The sequence below is a fragment of the Hypanus sabinus genome, chromosome 4, assembly GCF_030144855.1.
Source record: "Hypanus sabinus isolate sHypSab1 chromosome 4, sHypSab1.hap1, whole genome shotgun sequence".
In the NCBI taxonomy this organism is placed as follows: domain Eukaryota; kingdom Metazoa; phylum Chordata; class Chondrichthyes; order Myliobatiformes; family Dasyatidae; genus Hypanus; species Hypanus sabinus.
The window spans coordinates 29,813,015-29,834,186 of NC_082709.1; the positions used below are offsets into that span (position 1 = coordinate 29,813,015).

General features: G+C 42.1%; 1 protein-coding gene across 1 annotated transcript in view; it reads right to left on the bottom strand.

Annotated features, from left to right (window-relative positions):
* The window catches only part of pde11a (phosphodiesterase 11a), a 221,211-nt gene that overhangs the window by 28,281 nt on the left and 171,758 nt on the right, over nt 1–21,172 (bottom strand). Inside the window, exons 16-18 of the mRNA XM_059966064.1 lie at nt 17,808–17,885; nt 16,727–16,790; nt 14,799–14,873 (exon numbers count right to left, since the gene is read on the bottom strand). Of these exons, the coding sequence (XP_059822047.1) occupies nt 14,799–14,873; nt 16,727–16,790; nt 17,808–17,885 (217 nt within the window). The remainder of the gene's footprint in view (nt 1–14,798; nt 14,874–16,726; nt 16,791–17,807; nt 17,886–21,172) is intronic.

Consider the following 21,172-nt stretch of genomic DNA (forward strand, 5'->3'; position numbering starts at 1 on the left):
CCTTGTCAGGCCCTGGAGACTTATTCACTTTAACTTGCTTCAAGACAGCAAGCACTTGCAGTTCTGTAATCCAGATACAGTCAATGAGTCACTACTGTTTTGCTTCTGTTCTATAGACTGTGTGTACATCTCTGGTGCAAGCACCTTCTTCTCTTCAGTCTGTATAGGTTTACTTTGCCTCACTTCTATAAGCTCTGTCCATCTCCTGTGTTAATACAGATGCAAAAAATCCATTAAGATCTCCCCGATCTCTTTTGGCTCCATACATAGACGACCACACTGATCGTCAAGTGGACCAATTTCAGACCTTGCTATCCTTTTGCTCGAAATATATTTGTAAAAGCCTTTGGGATTCTCCTTCACCTTGTTTGTCAGAATAACCCCATGCATTCTACTAACCTTCCTGATGCCTTTTAAATTCTCTCTTGGATTTCTTATACTCCTGAAGCATTTCATTTGTTCCTTACTGCCTGTGTCTCCTATATATTTCCCTCTTCTTCATAACCTGGGCCTCAATATCCCTTGAAAATCAAGGTTCCATAAACCTGTTAACCTGACAGGAACATACAAACTGTATACTCTCAACATTTCACTTTTGAATGCCAAGCATTCTTTTGCCAGAAAACAATCTATCCCAATCCACACCTGTCAGATCCTTCCAGATGCCCACAAAATTGACGTTCCACCAATTCAAAGTCTCAACCCAAGGTCCAGTCCAAACCTTCTCCATAATTATCTTGAAACAAATGGAATTATGATCACTAGATGAGGCATGCAGGGGGAGAAGGGTGTTCTGGTATATGATTCACATAAGATAGCTATACAGAATGCTAATAGAATATTAACGTTTATTGCAAGGAGAAATGAATACGAAAGTAATGTCTGATGCTCTGGTTATGTAGATTTGGTCTCTTTGTTTAAGGAAGGGTGGTTATGCTTTGGAAGAGTTACGAATGTGCTGCAACCCTGAGGGGCCGAAGGGTACAAAGTCGCCCCCTCCTTTTTGAGAATCGCAAGATCGCTATTAATTCAGGCCTGGGACCCAGGAAATGAGAGAGAGACGTCCAGAATACACAGGGTTTGGAATGTGTCCTGGCCTCAGCGAAACAGAATCATTGATAATGGCTATTGTCTCTTGGAGACGGAATTGTGTATTGAGTACTTAATTGAAGCCCCTCAGGGGATGACCAGAGTGGACTGGTTGAGGGATTGCATCATCCCAACCTGATTGACATCTGAGACCCCGTGAGTAAGGAGAAAAGAGGGTCAGGGGAACAACCCCTTTAGACGCACCAGGAGAAACGCTAGAGATCCCGTGACAGCATTTAATAGCGACAGCCGGTGGGGCTCGTGTGCATCCTTTCCCTTTGCCTGGGATTGGTGGGCTCACCACGGAAGAACGGTTTAGCTAAAGGAGAAGCCACAAGTGAACGGCCACACCAACGAGGCTCCGACGGATCGAAATCATAAAAGGAAAGCCGGCAAGTTTTTCTCCAAAAACTCTCTCTCTCTCCACCTATTGCAAACCCAGCGGTCCCTAAAGGCTGCAGCCTGTATGAACTGAGTGAACTTTATATTTCCATCAGACAATACATTATCCCCTAGACAACGATAGAGTTTATTTCTTATTGATTATTATTATACCCGCACTTTTAGATTTAGTATTGACGAAGTATATTATCTGTACATTTGCATTGATATTATTTTTGTGTATTTTTACTAATAAATACTGTTAAAAATAGTATCATCAGACTTCAACAGACCTCTCTATCTTTGCTGGTAAGTGACCCAGTTACGGGGTTCGTAACAGAAGGAAGTCAGAGAAATCTTACGAGAATAATACACAAAACACACACAAGGTGTTGCTTGGATTTCCAGAATCAGCAGATTTTCTCTTGTTTGAGACTAATACATGAAATGGCTGTCTAACCTAATGGAGAAAGGTGAGACAGGTGCAACCTGTATCTGCTAGAGTTTAGAAGAGTTAGAGGTTTCTTGATTAAATCATAAGCACCTGAGGGGATGTGAAAGGTTTGATGCAGAAAGGATGATTCCTCATGTGTAAGAAACACAGAATTGCCCATTCAATTCAAAGCTGAGGCAAAACTCTTTCTCTGAAGGTTGTGCGTCTTTGGAACTCTCTTCCCAATTAGGCAGTGGAAATAGAATCCTTAAATATTTTTAATACATAGGTTTATTGATGATAACAAGGGGTGAGGGGGAAAACATACCACGGGCAGGAAATGTGGAGTTGAGATTTCAATCAGATCAATCACTATCTAATTACATGGTGGAATAGGCTGGAGAAGCCAAGAGACCCACTCTTGCTTCTGAAGCATACTTTCATATGCACCAAATAAGTAACTTTGTAGAAAGCCAGAGATGTTCTATTCATGTGCAGATGTTGAAAGATTATTTCAATCCACAGTCACTTGAAAGAACACAGAATTACAAGTCTCTTGCAAGGAATCAACAAGAACGGATGTGAAACATTCAACAAGTTTTGTTGTATGAAATAACTTTTCAGACAGCGCAGCTTTGGTGAAATCTTAATAGCGCACTGAAAGATGGTTATGTGTGTGGTTTAAATGATGGACAGATTTGGTTCAAATTGCTAGCCAGGCAAAGTCTTGCACTCAAATTACTTGCAAGGTAGAACAATCATCTTCAATGTCTTAGGAGGAGAAAGATCTTCACTTAAGACATCCCACCATTGTAAAGATGAAGTCCTTTGCAAGAAGCTTCTTCTATTATTAACCAGGTATGAACAAAGATCTAGAAGATTTCGTGACAGCTTGTACTGTCTGTACTGCAAAACAAAACAATTAAAAACAGATATGGAGGAGCAACACAATTCAGAGAGTTCATGTCTTTTGTTCAGAAGGCAAAGACAGCTTTCTAGCCCTTATCAACGTTCGTTTGACATTTGTCTTCATGCTTAACAGAACATAAAATTACGGAGCTGTGATTGATCTGTGCAATCCAAAACAATGTGAAGAATTGGTGCTAATTCATGTCATGTTTGATCGTATGCTTCGTGAAGTGTAATGGTATCAAACATTAATTAAATTTCCCCCATACAATCCAATCTCTATATACACTTGAAGGATCTGTTGGATTACTATGGAAAACACAAAGTGTACTGCAGATGTTGTAGTCAAATCAAGACATACAAACAAGCTGGATGAACTCAGCAGGTCGGGCAGCATCCGTTGAAATGAGCAGTCAACGTTTCAGGCTGAGACCCTTCATCGAAACGTTGACTGCTCATTTCATTGGATGCTGCCTGATCTGCTGGATTACTATGGAAGTCTTTCAAAGTCAAGTTTTCCAAGTTTATTTAAATTTAACTCAATTCTATTTAGCCAAATTCTAGTTCAAATATCATACAGCACTACATTGAACTACAGGATTCACTCCAGCCGAGCTGTTCATACAACATGAGCTTAAGACATGTTTGGATTTGCAACAGCAAGGATTTGAGGAGAGAATGGAGAAAAAAGTAGCTGAAACAAACACAAAGGCAATATCAAACAGAAGTAGACCTGACAACACAAAAATAGTGTATGAGCAGCAACTAACCAAAAAGTAACGCATATGTAGGATACCAAGTCACGAGTATCTTACATTTGTGTATTGTGTTGGTTCGATGCTGCTAATTATATGTTATCTTGTCTGACGTTAGAAGAGACCACACTAACCAAATGATTGCAGCGTAAGATCTTGAAGAAACATGTGATAACGAGTTTATTCCAGAAATGAATATGTAACCAACTACTGTTAAGGATCACAAACACAAGAAAATCTGCAGATGCTGGAAATGCAGAGCAACACACAGAAAATGCTGGAGGAAGTCAGCAAGTCAGGCAGCATCTATGGAAAAGAGTGAACAGTCGACGTTTTGGGCCATGACCCTTCATAGGATTGAGAGGGAAGGGTGGAGATGCCAGAATTAAAAGGGGAGGGGAGGAGAAAGAGGCCTGCTAGAAGGAGGAGACAAAAGGGTGGAAAAGGTTAAGGACTGCAGAGGAAAGAATTTGCTAGAGAGGAGAGTGGACAATAGGAGAAAGAGAAAGAGGGTGAAGCCAGATGATAAGAAGTAAAAGATCAGAGTAGGGAATAGAGGAAGGTGGGGGGAGGGATAGTAATTTTGTTCTCCGGAAAGATAAATCAATATTCATACCATCAGGTTGGCGTGTACTCCGAGGGCCCCATTAGATTCGCAAGCGAAGTGTTGCCTCACCTGGAAGGTCTGTTTTGAGCTCTGAGGTGAGAGGGGAGGTGTATGGGCAGGTGTAGCACTTATGCTGCTTAAAGGGATAAGTGCCTGTTGGGAAATTAGTGGGGAGCGATGAATTGGCAAGGAAATTATGAATGGAAAGATCCCTGCAGAAAGCAGAGTTAGGGTGGGAGGTAAAGATATGTTTAGTGATGGGGTTCCTTGGACTTGGCAAAAGTTGTGATGTGTTAGATGTGGAGGCTGATGGGGTGGTAGGTTAGGACGAGAGGGACTACCTCAATGGTGGGAAGGTGGGATGAGCGCAGATGTATGGGAAATGGAGGAGATGTGGGTGAGAGCAGCATCAATAGTAGAGTGAGGGAAACTCCATTCTTTAAAGAATGTGGCCATCTCTGATGACCTGGAATGGAAAGTCACATTCTGGGAACAGATGCGGTGGAGATGAAGAAACTGGGAAAAGGGAATAGCATTTTTACGGAGGTAGGGTAGAAAGAGGAATAGTTGAGATAACTATGTGAATCAGTAGGCTTATAAAACTGTCAGTTGACAGTTTGTCTCCAGAGTTGAAGACAGAGAGATAAAGAAATGGGACGGAGCTGTCAAAGAGGCCCAAGTGAATTTAACGGGAGGGTGGAAGTTAGAGATAAAGTTGGTGAAATTGACAACCTCAGCATGGCTGCATGAAGCAGCACCAATGCAGTCATCAATGTAGCGGAGGAAGATTTGAAGAGTATAACTGGGGTAGGCTTCGAACATCAACATAGTTGACAGAGGCAGATGTAGCTTCAGTCCATACGAGTGCCCATGGCTACACCTTGGGTTTGGAGAAAGCGGGAGGAGCCAAAGGAAAAATTGCTCAGGGTGAGGAACAGTTCTGCCTGACAGAGGAGGTTGGTGGTGGAGGGGTATTAGTTGGTTCTTCTGTCAAGAAAGAAGCAGAGAGCTTTGAGGCCTTCCTAATGGGGGATAGAAGTGTATCGTGACTGAACAACCATGAAGATGAGGCAGCCAGGGCCAGGGAATTGAAAGTTACTGGGAAGATTGAAGGTGTGAAAAGGTGGGAAGGGACTGAACTAAGGGGGATAGAATGGAGTCAAGATATGAGGACATGAGTTCAGGGGGGCAGGAGCAGGCAGAGACAATAGGCCTATCTAGATAGTCTGGTTTGTGGATCTTGGCTAGGAGGTAGAAGCGAGCAGTGCAGGGTAAGGGAACTGTAAGTTTGGTGGCAGTGTTTGAGACTTCTCCATAGTTGATGAGGTCAGTGATCGTATTGGAGGCAGTTTTCTGATGGTGTGGAGTGGGGTCCTCCTCGAGGGGAAGGTAGGATGAGATGTCCGAGAGTTGTCGCCTGGCCTCAGCAAGCTAGAGGTTAGTGCACCATGCCACAACAGCGCCCCCTTTGTCTGCAGGTTTGATGGTAAGGTTGGGTAACAGAAGATTTCACATCTTCAATACATTGAGTAGTTAATACTACAATAGAGGCCAAAACCCAATCAGGTTTAAGCAACTGAGAAAGACTGAATATGTAACGGCTTATATACAGTATCTGCAAAAAAAATTTTCAAAGGAGGAGAACAGTGTGGTGTGATTGTGGGCAAATATGTAAATAATCCTGTATCTATGACACCGTGTGTTGTTAATTGGGCATAAACACCACTTCTGAGCTGCTGTTTCTCAAGGACTATTACAGACAGCTCTAAAAAGACAGATTCACAGATCATCTCCTCTGTAAAGACAAACACATCAGTAAAGTGGTCATCAGAAAATGAGACAGTATTGAGATGCTAATAGGGTTGAAAATGAGTTCAGCACAGAATATAGTAGTTAATACTTTAATGATCACATTCTCCAACATTCATTAAGTTATCACAAGCAAAGTACCCGACATAATCAAAGCTAATCTGAGGTTTAATTATTTTTTGCCATAAATGATACTAGGAAAATTATAACAAGCTAATCAGATCTGAAAATGAAATGATCCCATGAGATTGAATGCTGGTTATTTATGACTATCAAGAGCATGAGGTGATGATCATTGCCGAGCGGTTGATGTCCTAGTGTATGATGATAGGATTAAGTGTGGAGAATCTTGAGAAGCAGTATAATATGATAAAGCCCTTGAGTTCTAATTCATATGTAGCACAGGCATGGCAAGAGGTCTAGGCAAGGATGGTAAAGGTCCAAGTGCAGCAGTATCTGAGGTTAGAACTGAGACACAATTTTGAGACTGAGACGAGAACAAGGTTCTTGACTAGATTCTAGATGAGAACCTGATGAGGTTCCAAACAAGATAGAAATCCTAAACACAATCATAGACTGAAACAATGTTGAGCTGACAATTGAGCACCGAACTTGAGATCAGGTGCTATTTAAATATCCAAATCTTGGTGCCAAAACATGGCCGCCAATTAGCGGGGTGGGCCAGAATCTTTAAAGGGGCGGCACCAGCTATCCATACTCCGAAGAATTGGAGTATCTAAACACTGGAGGCTGGCACGGTTGGGTGCAGACCATAACAATAGAAAAAAATAAGCTGTTGGTCAGAAGTAAACGTGTGTGATTTAGATTTGAGTCACCAATGATTCTGGCTGGCCAACCTCTGACTTCTTGAGGAAATGCTTGGGATCCTTTTCTTTGTTGAGAAGTCGAGTGTGCTAAGAATAGGTGCCAATATAGACTTCAACCTAGTTGTACAACCTAGTCATTCTGAGATGATGCCTTTTTCCACCAGTTACCAAGAGCAGAAAGTGACCTAGACTGTCTCCTTCTACCCAGGATGCCCATCAAGAAATCACTAACCACATTCCCAGTAAATATACCACAGCTGTCCATTTTGCAGCAGATCTGCACTTTAATCTGCTTCTGTCACTGATGCCATTTGCTTGGCTGTATTCCAAAAAAAAAAGCAAAACTCAAAACTAAATTTATTTTGTGTTTGATTCAAAATCCCTTGTGGGTTCTGAAGGCTTGTCTTTCATGTTCCTCTTGCCTGATCTAGTACTTCTGAACAGTGCTAACCACATGCCTGCAACATTCCAAGTGGAAGTCAGAGGGAAATATAGACAGCCTTGGTGACACTGAGTGTGTTTGAGCCCAGAAGGCACCATCTTGATATATTGGCAACTGAACTAGCTCACAGGCAACAAGAAGGGTACTGGCAGAGTGGTTGCATTGGGGGGAAGGAAGTGGGGGGAGACGTAAAAGTTTTCTGACAAATATGGGTTCCATGGAACCTCTGTTGCTACTCTTGAGGTGATGCTTCAAAAAATTTTGGTAAACCTTTGCAGAATTCCTGGATACTGTGATGCCCTGCAATCCCTTCGTACAGTGGTGCCAGCAATGATGAATGACAGTGGTCTGAGCTTCTGCTGTTGTGCTTACGGCTGGCTGCTGCTCAGCCACCAAATTCTGCTCGGTGATAGTGCTCTGCAACTGGCCACTAATTCCCTGCCAGAGAGAGTGTACAAGGTCTGGAGCCAAACTGGACTCCCCCAGCTTCTCTTACATTAATCTCAGATTTTTTTTTCTGGCCAGCTTCGCAATGCATGAAACATTTCACATTGCCTCCTCTGTCAGCTATCCTCTGTAAGCTTCTCCAAAGTCTTCAGTCTCTACAGCAGAATTTGTGCGTGACCTTGAGAGCTGTCGGCTGCATGATCCCCCCCCCCCCCAACTTCTTGCTGCAGTGGTAACACCTAAGTTTCAAGTATAGCCTCAATTTTCCTCTGCAGTGTCAGTTTCTAAAATTGTGACTGCAAATGTGGAGCTGTAAAATGCTCGATCTTCACTTCAAATCTTCTTGCCTGGCCAGTTTACTCTGCCATTTGAGATCAGGAGGACTCAAAGGTAAGTGTGGGATAAATTAATAATGGTAACTGAGAGGGATACACCACAACAGATTGAGACACGAGGAGGAATTGAAGCAGGATTAAGAGTGCTGAAGATGACATCTTTCAGTTAATTTAACCTGGCCACTGCTCATGGGCTTAGCCATTGGTTTGAGAAGGAGTTGTGCTCACCAGCCTCTCTGATTAGCTCCTCATGACGGGTTGAGCGCTACCTTGTCCTGGAGGAGAACTGGAAGTGTATATTTGGGTGAAGTGCTGTTTTGAGTAAATAGCTGGCTGTGGGCCCAGTCTGCAAGAGGAAAGGGTGAGGTTTACAGTTGTTCTGTCTGGTGGAGCACAAACCTATTCAGAATGAGTCCTGATTAACAGATATCATGGGCTGCTGAGCAATTTTGGTTGGGAAGGGTGTGGTTGAACTTCACAGGAGATTAGATATGTTATTTAATCATGTAATTTATCACCATTTCAAGTTATGGCAGAATCTTTGGGATCGTCTTTTAATATGTGGTCATGCTATTGATCAGGAATGAGATCATGGACCCTGTAGAATTAGGACCTTTGACATCAACTACAATCAGAATCAGGTTTATTATCACCGGCATGTGTCGTGAAATATGTTAACTTAGCAGCAGCAGTTCAATGCAATACATTATATTGAAGAAAAAAAAAATGAAAAATAAATAAATTACAGTATACATATATTGAATAGATTAAAAATCATGCAAAAACAGAAATAATATATATTTAAAAAGTGAGGTAGGCTGAGTTCACTCAACCTATTTTCATAAGGCATGCTCCCCAATCCATCCATTTAGGAATCAGATGGCAGAGGAAAGAAGCTGTTCCTGAATTGCTGAGTGTGGACCTCCTACCTGATGGTAACAGTGAGAAAAAGGGCATGCCCTGGATGCTGGAGGTCCATAATAGTGAACACTGCCTTCCTGAGACACCACTCCTTGAAGATATCCTGGGTATTTTGTAGGCTAGTACCCAAGATGGAGCTGAGTAAATTTACAACCCTCTGCAGCTTCTTTCAGTCCTATGCAGTAGCCCCCACCATACCAGACAGTGATGCAGCCTGTCAGAATGCTCTCCATGGTACAACTATAGAAGTTTTTGAGTGTATTTGTTGAGTTACCAAATCTCTTCACACTCCTAATAAAGTATAATATCTGACTTGCCTTCTTTATAACTGCATTGATATATTGGGACCAATATCTAATGACTCCTTCTGCCTTTTTAACTGTTTGTCTACAGGGTTTTCCATCTTCACTGAAGATCTCTGCTCCTTCTACAGCGCAATATCTGAAAAAATCACTCTCATCTATGTTTCATTCGTCAGATTTTCTTCCTGCGACAACTGCTAGGACATGCTGTAGCCCAAAGCAGACCTCTTTGTGGTTCAGGCTACCTTTAACTCTTGCTGGTCACATGTGATATTGGCTCTGCTGATGAACAGGCAAGGGTGCTGTTCAAGTAAGAAAACAGCACTAAGTTAGCAACTTAGTACTGTGGTATTTGCTTTTTAGTGGGCTTCTAATTTGGTGCCTTAAGTATTTCAACATACATTTCCATTTTTCCCATTGAAATTATACAGTTCAATCTTGCCATCTTTATCTGGTTGTAATTAAATATTTTTATTACTTTTCTTTGTTTACTTTTCAAGTTCCTCTCAGGGTTTTGTCAATGTTTCTCAATATTCAGTTATTAAGGTGAATGTATGTTATTTCTTCTCACTCCCAATCTTTGGTGTCATTTCCAAATGAAATTGGTTAATAAGATCATAAGACCATAAGATATAGGGGCAGAAATTCCACAGATTCACCCCTCTCCTGCTAAAGAGATTCCTTTGCATATCCATTCTAAAAGGACGCCCCTCTACACTGAGACTGTCCTCCAGTCTTTGACTCTCCACATCCACTATTGAGCCCTTTCAATGTTTGATCGGTTTCAGTGAGATTCCATCCCCCCATTCTTCTGAATCCCAGTGAGGACAGGCCCAGAGGTGACAAGCCTTTCAATCCTAGAATCATTCTTGTGAAATGCCTTTGAAGTCTCTCCAATGTCATCACATCCTTTCTTAGATAAGGGTCCCAAAACTGCCCACAATACTCCAAGTGAGGCCTCACCAGTGTCTTATAAAGCCTCAATATTACTCCTTGCATCTATATTCTAGTCATCTCGAAATGAATGCTAACATCACATTTGGATCATGGCCTTGTTTCAATATTATGTCCCTGTCAATGAACTCTGCTGCTGAACTGGTCCATCAAATGGGTGAATGCTTCTTAATAGAGAACTGCCAGTGAACGGCTTTGATACTTCACTCCCAGGTGAGCTCAATTCCTTTTATGCACACTGTGAAAGGGAGAATAAAACTACACCTGTGTGAATCCCTGCAGCAGCCGGTGACCCTGTGACCTCTGTCTCGGAGGCCGACTTCAGAGTACGAAAGAACTCTCGTAATGTGCCAGGTCCTGATGGTGTACCTGGTAGAGCACTGAAAACCTGTGCCCACCAACTGGCAGAGATGTTCAAGGGCATCTTCAGTCTCTCAGTGCTGCAGTAACAGGTTCCGTTCTGCTTCAAAACGGCGACAACCATGCCAGTGCTCAAGAAGAGCAGGGTGAACTGCATCAACGTCTACGGCCCAGGTGCACATCTACCATGATGTGGTGCTTTGAGAGGTTGATTATGGCCAGAACAACTCCTGCCTAAGCGAGGACCTGGACCTGCTGCAATTTGTGTATTGCCACAATAAGTCTACCGTGGATGCAATCTCACTGGCTCTCCACTCAGCCTTGAAACACCTGGACAAAAGCAATAGCTACGTCAGGCTGCTGTTTGCTGATTACAGCTCAGCATTCAATATAATCATATCCTCTGTACTAATCAATAAGCTCCAAAACCTGGGCCTCTGTACTTCCCTTTCCAACTAGATCCTTGACATGGTCAGTGTGGATCTGAAATACCATCACCCCCTCACTGACAATCAATGCTGGTGCACCCTGAGGATGCTCTGCTCTCTCTACACCCACAACTGTGTGGCTAGGCACAGCTTAAACACCATCTATAAAGTAGTCAACGATACAATTATCATTGGCAAAATTTCAGGTGGTGATCAGGAGGCGTACAGGAGTGAGACAGATCAGCTGGTTGAGTGGTGTTGTAATAACAACCTTGCACTCAATGTCATTAAGACCAAGGAATTGATTGTGAGCTTCAAGAAGTCGAGGGAACATACACCCGTCCTCATTGAGGGATCAGTAGTGGAAAGGGTGAGCAGTTTCAAGTTCCTGGGTGTCAACATCTCTGAAGAGCTATCCTGGGCACAACGTTTTGGTGCTATTACAAAGATGGCACAAGAACAGCTATAGTTCATTAGGAGTTGAAGAGACTTGGTAACTCTTCGAAGCCTCTCGCAAATTTCTATAGATATCCTGCAGAAAGCATTCCAACTGGTTGCATCACCATCTGGTCTGGAGAAGCTGCTGCACAGGATTGGAAAAAGCTGCAGAAAGTTGTAAACTCAGTCAGCTCCATTATGAGCACCAGCCTGCCCAATATTAAGGGCATCTTCAAAAGGTGATGTCTCAAAAAGGTGACATGCATCACTAAAGACCCCCATCTCCCAGGACATGCCCTCATTGCTACCATCAAGGACAAGGCACAGAATCCTGAAGACACACACTCAACATTTCAGGAACAGCTTCTTTCCCTTCAGCACCAGATATATAACCTCACTACTTTGCTTTCTTTTTTTGCTCTTTTTGGACTACTTATTTAATTTAATTTCTAATATATATTTCTTTCTGTAAATTATAGTTTTTTATTATGCATTGCGAAGTACTGCTGCCGCAAAACAACAAATTTCACGACATATGCCAGTGCTATTAAACCGGATTCTGATTATATATAATTTATTTAATGCTGAATAACTTAAGCTGACATTTGTTTTATAATTAAAGATGAAGTAAGATTTATTGTTATAACAAGTAATTTTACTATTAATAGCATAATGGGTGAAAGCATCATTAATGATGATCCGTTGTTAAATTGTCCAGGTTTATTCTTGCGACAACTTTTAAATTTCAGTATTAGCTTTTCCCTGTAGAGCTAGGTCATCTGATTCATCACCAGATAGAACCTTTGCTAAGAATTTTTCACCAAATCTGGCAGGGGTGGTTTCAGGTTAAGGGACTGACCACTTGAAATTGGGATGAGGAGAAATTTCTCTGGCTTTGAGTCCTTATATCAGGGTAGGGGTTAACAACCTTTTTTATGCCATGGAGCCTTAACAGTAACCGAGGGGTCTGTGGACCCCAAATTGGGAAGCTCTGGATTAGAGGGATATTATACCTTGTTTGTAAGTCTGAGAGAGATTTATGTTCAGCAGAGGCATTGAAAGATATGTATATTAAATGTTGAGGCCAAACGTCAGAAGAGCTGATGATTTGATTGAATCAGAAAATGGGCTCGAGGAGCTGTCTTGTCTCCTGCTCCTGTTTCTTATAGACAGTAACATCACAGCACAAGGTGCAGTCAGTTAGTCTCATGCATTTAATAGCCACATTGAAAAAACAAGTTGTAATTTATTAACATTAGTCTGTGGTGGAGACTGAAGTAGTTGGAGTTCTATTCAAAGCCCTTTTTTAAAACCACAGCCACTATAGACCATCACTCAAACATTTCCAATCACGCATGGCATACCTCGGATACTCATCCTTCAACAAAACATTTCTAACAGTCAGGAAGTTTAGTAGCTTGCATCTCCTTGACATAAGATTCAGAATTCAAGTTTGTTTAATATCATTTCCAGTACAAAAGAAAAAAAAAGTAATAGTTACTCCGGATCCAATGCAGCAAAAAAAAAACACAATAAGATGAAGAACACAATAATAAAACAACCACAATAAATATAAATATGTATGATAGCTTATACACATAGATTGATAGTATGTCTATAATGTGATGCTAGGCACAGGAGTGCCTGCACATTAGGTGACTCTGACAGGAAATTTTAAAGTGGTGGTGGTTGGGGTGGGGAGGGGTGGATTAGTGGGTGGAGGTGTTGATCAGCTTTATTGCTTGGGGAGAGTAACTGTTTTTGAGTCTGGTGGTCCTGGTGCGGATGCTTCGTAGCCTTCTCCATGTTGGGAGTGGGACACGTGGTCCGTGAGCAGGGTGGGTGGGAACCTTCGTGATGTGACTGGGCTTTTTCTGGCACCTTTCTGTATAGATGTCGTTCAGGTGCCGGTGACGCATTGGGTAGGTTTGACTACCTGGTGTAGAGTCTCCTGCTCCACTGCAGTACAGTTTCCATACTATGCAGTCTTGTGGCATGTTAGGATGTTCTTTACTGCACTTCTTCGGAATGCCCTGAGTATAGATGTGCATATTCCAGCTCTCTTCAGAAAGTCAAGGCATTGGCAAGCATTCCTGATTGCATAGGGTGTGTTCTGGGTCCATGAGAGGTTGTGGGGGGAGATGTGCATTCACAGAAGCTTGAAACGCCTCACGGTTTCCACTTCTGTGCTACTGCCATAAAGAGGGATGTGACTGGTGCGAGTTCCCCTGAAGTCAATAACCATCTCCTTTGTCTTGTTGACACCAAGGAAGTGGTTATTTGCCTGGCATCAGGCCTCGAGCTCTTCCACCTCCTCGCAACAGGAAACAGACCGCCATTAGCATTACTCCTGAAACCTGGCACGTTATTCCAAAGCTCTTCACCCTGGGAAGTGACACACATGGCAGAACCAGGTGGAAATAAGAATGGCTTTTGGCATGAAATTACCAGGCTTTTGCATAACCAACTATTGTACACATTGGGAGCAAGTGCAATTGTCGCTGAGACGACAGGAAGCATCACAGCGCTTGCCACAAGATCTGGAATTTCTATGAGCAGTAAACATGTGGGAACACTGGTCTGGAGATATAATGAAGATTTTGTTTCTATTTGGGGTGATCTAATTTCTACGCGAAGATTCATAATTATGTATGAGCTGCTAAGTTCACAAATTTTCATTATAAAGCCATTGATGCTTTGGAATACATGACAAAGTTATCTTTTTATTATAACATACAGCATGCTATGCTCCATGGATAGAAATACACAGTACCAATATTTCCATAATGTATTTTAGGCTGACAGTACAGCACACTATAGGCCCCTCAGCCCATGATGTTGTGATATCCTACATAAAACTACTTCATGATCACTCAAACCCTTTCTTTGTACCATAACCCTCCCTTTTTCTTACATCCATCTGCCTATCTAAGAGTTTCTTAAATGTCCCTATTATATCAACCACTGTTCTCACCCCAGCCAGTGTGTTCCAGTCATCCACCCCTCTATACCTCTGGCATCTCCCTGAACTTTCCTCCATCACCTAAAGCAGGTATTGGCCACTGCTGATATGGACAAGGAAAATGACAGAGAGTTTCACTATTTCCCAGGCTAATTAGAGGCATGGTTGTACTGCAGCTTTATTAAAAATAGTTATCTAGGGTTCACATCTAAGTGGTGTGAATTAATTTATCATACATACATGAAGCCCTAAGGACAAATTGAAGCTGATGTAGAAAGCTCCCTCATTTGTGGGTGTGCACAGATTAGGAAAGTACATAACCTTTCAATACTTAACACCAATGCTTCGACCATTAATCATGGAACTGTGTGGATGTGCAAGTAAAGAGCTTTCACTTACTGAGGGGGTGAGTTTTAATTCTGATCTTTCCCTGTCTCCTTGTTCGAAGAATTCACTCGTAACCAGTTTGGCAACCTGTAAGAGGGTCACAGATTTCTCAATGAGAAAATATTTTCTCTGAATGCTAAATGTCAATATCCAGAGAAGCTATACCCATAGAAAAGAATCTAGCTTCGCATTGGTTAGTGAATTGAACAGCATTGATAAAAAGGTAAGAAACACAGAGAAAAGCTATTTGTTTCAAACATCAATACTGATGTGAACACAGCAAGGTTCAAATAGACTTTTCTGAACAAGTTCTAAAGATTTTTCTAATTAGGGTGTTAGTAACTAAGATGTTACAATATTTTTTCGACAAGAATAAATTTGCTGTTGAGCACAAATAGATGTGTCTTAAAGAAAAACAGTAAAATCTAAATGTTGGTGTCTTTGCCTTGTGAAACTTTCCTTTACTGATGTGTCTGGCTGGAGCAAGTAACCGATTCGCCTGTTCTTATTATTTTCACTATTTCAGTGAGATGCTTGACTACATTAACAAAACAATGGGCTGGGTTTTGACTGGATTGTCAACCATGCTGGTCCCACAGCTCCATTAAGCTTTGCAGATAGTGTTGAATCTTTGAAATTCTCTATGCCACAAGGTTGCTGAGTCCGGAGCACTGGAGCTGTTTAAAAAGAAGTTAGATAATTTTTGAAAGATGGTGGAAATGCAGACTGGTACAAAGAAGAGGAGCCCTGATGCAGAAGAGCTATGATCATAACACCATAAGCCAAAGGAGCAGAATTAGACCATTCAGGCCATCGAGTCTGTTCCGCCATTCCATCATGGCTGATCCCAGATCCCACTCAGCCCCATACACCTGCCTTCTCGCCATATTCTTTGATGCCCTGACCAATCAGGAAGCGACCAACTTCCACCTTAAATATTCACGGTCTTGGCCTCCACCACAGTCTGTGGCAAAGAATTCCACAGATTTACTATTCTCCTGCTAAAAAAGTTACCCCTTACCTCTGTTCTAAAAGGTTACCACTCAATTTTGAGGCTGTGCCCTCTGTTTCTGGATACCCCCACCATAGGAAACATCCTCTCCACCTCTACACTCTCTAGCCCTTTCAACATTCACTAGGTTTCAATGAGATCCCCCTGCATTCTTCTAGATTCCTGTGAGTACAGGCCCAAAGCTGCCAATTGCTCCTCATATGTTAACCCCTTCATTCCTGGAATCATTCTCCTGAACCTCCTCTGGACTCTGTCCAATGAAAACACATCCGTATTGAATGGTGGAAAGCATGAAGAGACAGCTGGCTTCCTCCTGCTCCTGTTTCTTTGAGTTATCTGCCCCGTAGCTCCCTAAGCACTATTGCTACCTTTCCACCTGACATAGTGGATCACAGGTGGTGACCAGGACACAGGCATGAATCTTGAATGGCCTTCTGGCTACTTGTTACGCTGCTTCCAAAATGAAAAAAAATTAGAAAAAAATCAAAAAATGCTAGAAATAGATTTCTTCACAGAAGCATTAATTTACTATTAGTTAAAGAGAAAACCATACGTTAAAAGAGAAATAGAAGCATTGACTTTTAAGTGATCCTCACTGACATTAATGCAATGACTGAGGCTGTGTTTGACCCCCCCAGTCATAGCAGCCACGTGGCCCGGAATGCATCACCCTGCATATTGCAGCCAGTGGTTCTTCTCAGAAGAAGCCACCAGTGCATTCTGGCCCAAAGTTTAAAGTGATCCTTATAGGAACAGACAATTCTTTAATAAAGGACAGATTTTGGACTGCTAAAATTTGTGAATTTTCACTTAATTTGCAAATGTGCAAATTCACATTTATGTTTTAATTACAAATATGTCTAAATTATATAGTTTGCAGTTAAGGGGCAATTCAGAGCAAAAGATCATGTTTTTTCAATGTGCTGACCTGTCTTGATATCTCCCACGGTTTTGTTACAGCCCCAAGGTCACAGGCAGTCATCAGCATTGACCTACAATGACAATACGCATTTTCATTAGCAGGCAGCTTTGTTAATACACTTCTGTGAAACTTTGACCAATAGACTAATGCACTCTGATGGATTTTAAATGACTTACAGGGTTTGCATATGCACTGCAACATGCATGTATATAATTTACTTTTGCAGTAACTTTAAAATTAGAAAAATTGGTTCACACCGCCTTCACCAAAAGAGAAAAAAAGTGTAGGAACTGATATATGTTAATTGATAACTCCTTGCATACATATTCATTGAAGTTCACATTGAATTGTTGCTGCCTAATCTTGCAAATGAGCGTAGCTTGCTGTCACTGTTGCCTGTGCTGTTGATGGGAGTATTCTAAGGCAACCAGGGTCTCTTAAAGAAGAGGTGCTTTGTGGGCTCAGGAAGTAGGGGAGAGTTCTTTGCTAGGAACATTCTCAGCTGTGGTACTATGAATAGTGTGCTCACTGAGCCGGTAAGAAATCAAGGATCAGGGTTGTCAGGAAATGTCAGAGATCATGATGAGGATGTGAATAGCTGGTTATATCCTATATAACTCCAAGATCCCTCCAAGATGGTGCCATGAAGAGGAGTCAGTGCCAGGACAGTGGGTCCTCTAAATGCACCAGAGAGGGATATTTTATTCTTGCTTAAACTGCCTTCCCATCATATGTCCTGCCAGCTTTATCTACAGCTCAGTTTACTAATTCCACCTACAGCAAACTCGACATTGTTTTGGCAGGAGCAGTGTTTGGAAAATGGGGATCTGGTGTCCTATGTGGTTTGCACCCTTGTACAATCAACTTCCTTCTCTTGTGGCCATCAGTTGTTAGGTGGGTACATGCACACCTTTTACAAAATGGCACAGGCTGCACTGGTCCAAAATTTGTCTGTCTATCTTGAACTCTTCTGCATATTAGGATATCATGAAGTACCCAAAGAAAAATTGCCACATACACCCAGTTTATACCACATAAGATCTGGGTTCAATATTTCGTTTGACAGACGTTTCATGCAGATATTGACCTGAGCATTTCCCGTTGGTCTTTTACATTCCAATTGTATTCTCCTGAATTTACGAGTTCAAAGAACTTTGTTCTTCGCCTAGAAAGAAAAACATCTTAGATTATTCATGAGAAATGTTAGATGGCTTATGCTTCTCTGCCAGGGTATATATAAATAATATGATCACAATGAAGAATCCAAAATTGCTCATTTGTCAAGTGTGGACATTCAAAGCTAAACAGTATATTAAAATTCCACTATATGATACAAAGCAGGAGAAGGACAAATTTAGTTGAGTCTGATTCAAATCTCCTTATACTGTGTCCCTTTCTAATTCAGTTTGGAAAGGTGGAGAATTTGTTCCAAAATGTGGTGAAAGTTAATTGGGACCTTCTAAAAATACATTTTGATCCAGAAAGTAAACTGTGAATATATTTATATAGAACACTACAGCACAGAAACAGGCCCTTTGGCCCATCTAGCGCGTGCCAAACCACTAGTCTGCCCAGTCCCATCGACCTGCACCTGGACTATACCCCACCTATCCAAATTTCTCTTAAATGTTGAGATTGACCCCACATCCACCACTTGTGTTGGCACCCTGTTCCACACTCTCACCAACCTCTGAGTGAAGAAGTTTCCCCTCATGTTCTTCTTAAACATTTCATCTTTCACCCTTAACCCATGACCTCAAGTTGTAGTCTCACCTAACCTCAGCGGAAAAAGCCTGCTTACATTTAGCCTACCTATATACCCCTCATAATTTTTTTATAACTCTATCAAATCTTCCCTACATTCCATTAAATAAAGTCCTAACCTATTCAACCTTGCCCTATATCTCAGGTCCTCAAACCCCACATCCGGTTTACCACATTATCATCCAGATTGATGATATAGGTGCCAAACAACATTAGGCCCAACACCGATCCCTGCAGCACATCACTAGTCACAGGCCTCTAGTCAGCAAAGCAAACCAACTACTACAACTCTCCGGCTTCTGACGCAAAGCCAATGTCTAATCCAATTTGCCACCTCATCTTGACTGCCAAGAGCCTGAACCTACTTCACCAACCTCCCATGAGGGCCCTTGTCAAAGACCTTACTAAAGTTAATTGTAAACAACATCTTCTGCCTTGCCTTCATCAATCTTCCTGGTAACTTCCTCAAAAAACTCAATAAAACTACTTAGACATGACTTACCATGAACAAAGCCATGTTGACTATCGCTAATCAGCCCTTGTCTCTCCAAATACCTATATATCCAGTCCCTTAAAATACCTTCCGATAACTTTCCCACTACTGATGTCTGGTTCACTGGTCTATAATTTCCTAGCTTATTCATAGAGCTTTTCTTAAACAATGGAACAGCATTAACTATCCTCCAGTCCTCCAGTATCTCCCTTGGCTAAGTATATAGATCCCTAAACACATTTGACACACTATTTCCCATCCAGGCCCTTTATAGTATGAGAATACCAGTCAATAGGTGGTAGTTAAAATGACCTACTATCACATCCTTATGTTTCTTGCAACAGTCAGCGATCTCTCTACAAATTTGCTCCTCAAGATCCTGCGGACTGTTGGGCGGTCTATAGTAGGAACCCAACAATGTGGTCATACCTTTCTTATTCCTCAGTTCCACCCATAAAGCTTCACTAGATGAGTTTTCCAGTCTGACTGAGCACTACCGTGGGCATTTTCCCTGATTTGTAATGCCACCCTTCCCCCATTAATCCTTTCTCCTCTATCACATCTAAAACAACAGAACTCCAGAATACTGAGCTGCCCCTCCTGCAACCAAAGCTCACAAATGGCTACAATAGCTTAATTCCATAAACTGATCCATGCCCTAAGCTCATTTGCCTTTCCTACAATACTGATTGCGTTGAAATCTACACAGCTCAGAACATTAGTCCCACCGTGCTCAACCTTTTGATTCCTGACTTTGTATGTAGGCTAACAATATCGTTCTTCAGAACCACGGCACTATCAGTTCTGGTGCTCTGGCTCCTATCCTTCTGTAACTACAGTTAATCCCGCACCTCCTCCCCCACCCCGTGCAGCACTAGTAAACTTTCCTGCTAGGATTCACAATCGTCTGAAGGTGTTGACAGACGACAGAGTTTCGGCTCCTTTAAGCAGATGAAGGTTCATCACCATGGCTGGAAGTGAGACAGGAAAGGGGGGGCTGCAAGCCAGACTGAAACATTGAGGTCCCCTCTACCCAGCACCTTGTTAGCAAATGCACAGTTGCTAGAGAACAAAATTGAGAATCTGAGGAAATGTTGCTGTATCGGAGGGAAATTGGGGACTATTGTGTTCTAAGTCTGAGGAAGACTTTGTCTCCCAGCCTGCCAGGTTCAGCAATCGGACTAGAAGGCTTCTCAATTTTCCATATGGACTGAACTGCTGATTCAGAAAAGGCAAAAGATGGAGGTGTGTGTTTCATGATGGACTCTTGGTGGTGCTCCGATGTGGCAGTTTTGTTGGAGTCGTCTTCCCCTGACCTTGAATATCTGATGGTCAAATGCAATCCATTCTATTTACATAGGGAGTTCTCATCCATAGACCTGAGCACAGTTTTCATACCACCAGGGGCCAACTATAATCAAGCGCTTCAGATACTGCATGATGTCATCTCCAAACAACAAAGAGTCCATCCCAGCACACTTCAAATCATAGTCAGGGACTTCAACCAGGCTTGTTTGAAGAAAACCCTGCCCAACTGCCTTCAGCATATACCGTGTAGCACCAGAGACCCCAACACACTAGACCACTGTTATGCTAAGATAAGGAATGCCTACAATCCCATTTCGCTAAACTGGATCACTTGGCTGTCTTTCTCCTATCTGGTTACAGGCAGAGGCTAAAGAGCAAAACTTCAGTGAATAGGACGACAAAGAGTTGGTTGTGGGAGGCACAGGAGTGGTTATGAGTTTGTTTCATGTCAGTGGACAAGGCAATGTTCAAGGACTCACTGTGGATCTGAATGAATACAGCATGGTTGTTATGGACTTTATTAAAACAGTTGTAGACAAGTGTGTCCCCACAAAATCACTCAGAGTCTTCCCCAACCGCAAATCCTGGATAAACCATGAGATCTGCAATCTGCTGAGGGCCAGATCAGAGGCATTCAGGTCTGGTGACCAAGGAAGTTACAAGAGGTCCAGGTATGATCTCCAGAAAGCCATCTCACAGGCAAAATGGCAAGTCCAGACTAAACTTGAATAAACAATGTATGCTCAACAATTATGGCAGGGCTTGAATACTATCATCACCTCTTATATCAAGTGGTGACAGCAGGGCTTCACTTTCAAATGAGCTTGATGCATAGAAGACAGGGTGCTCTCTTCAGTTATCTGATGAGGTAGCTGTAGCCTTTGGCC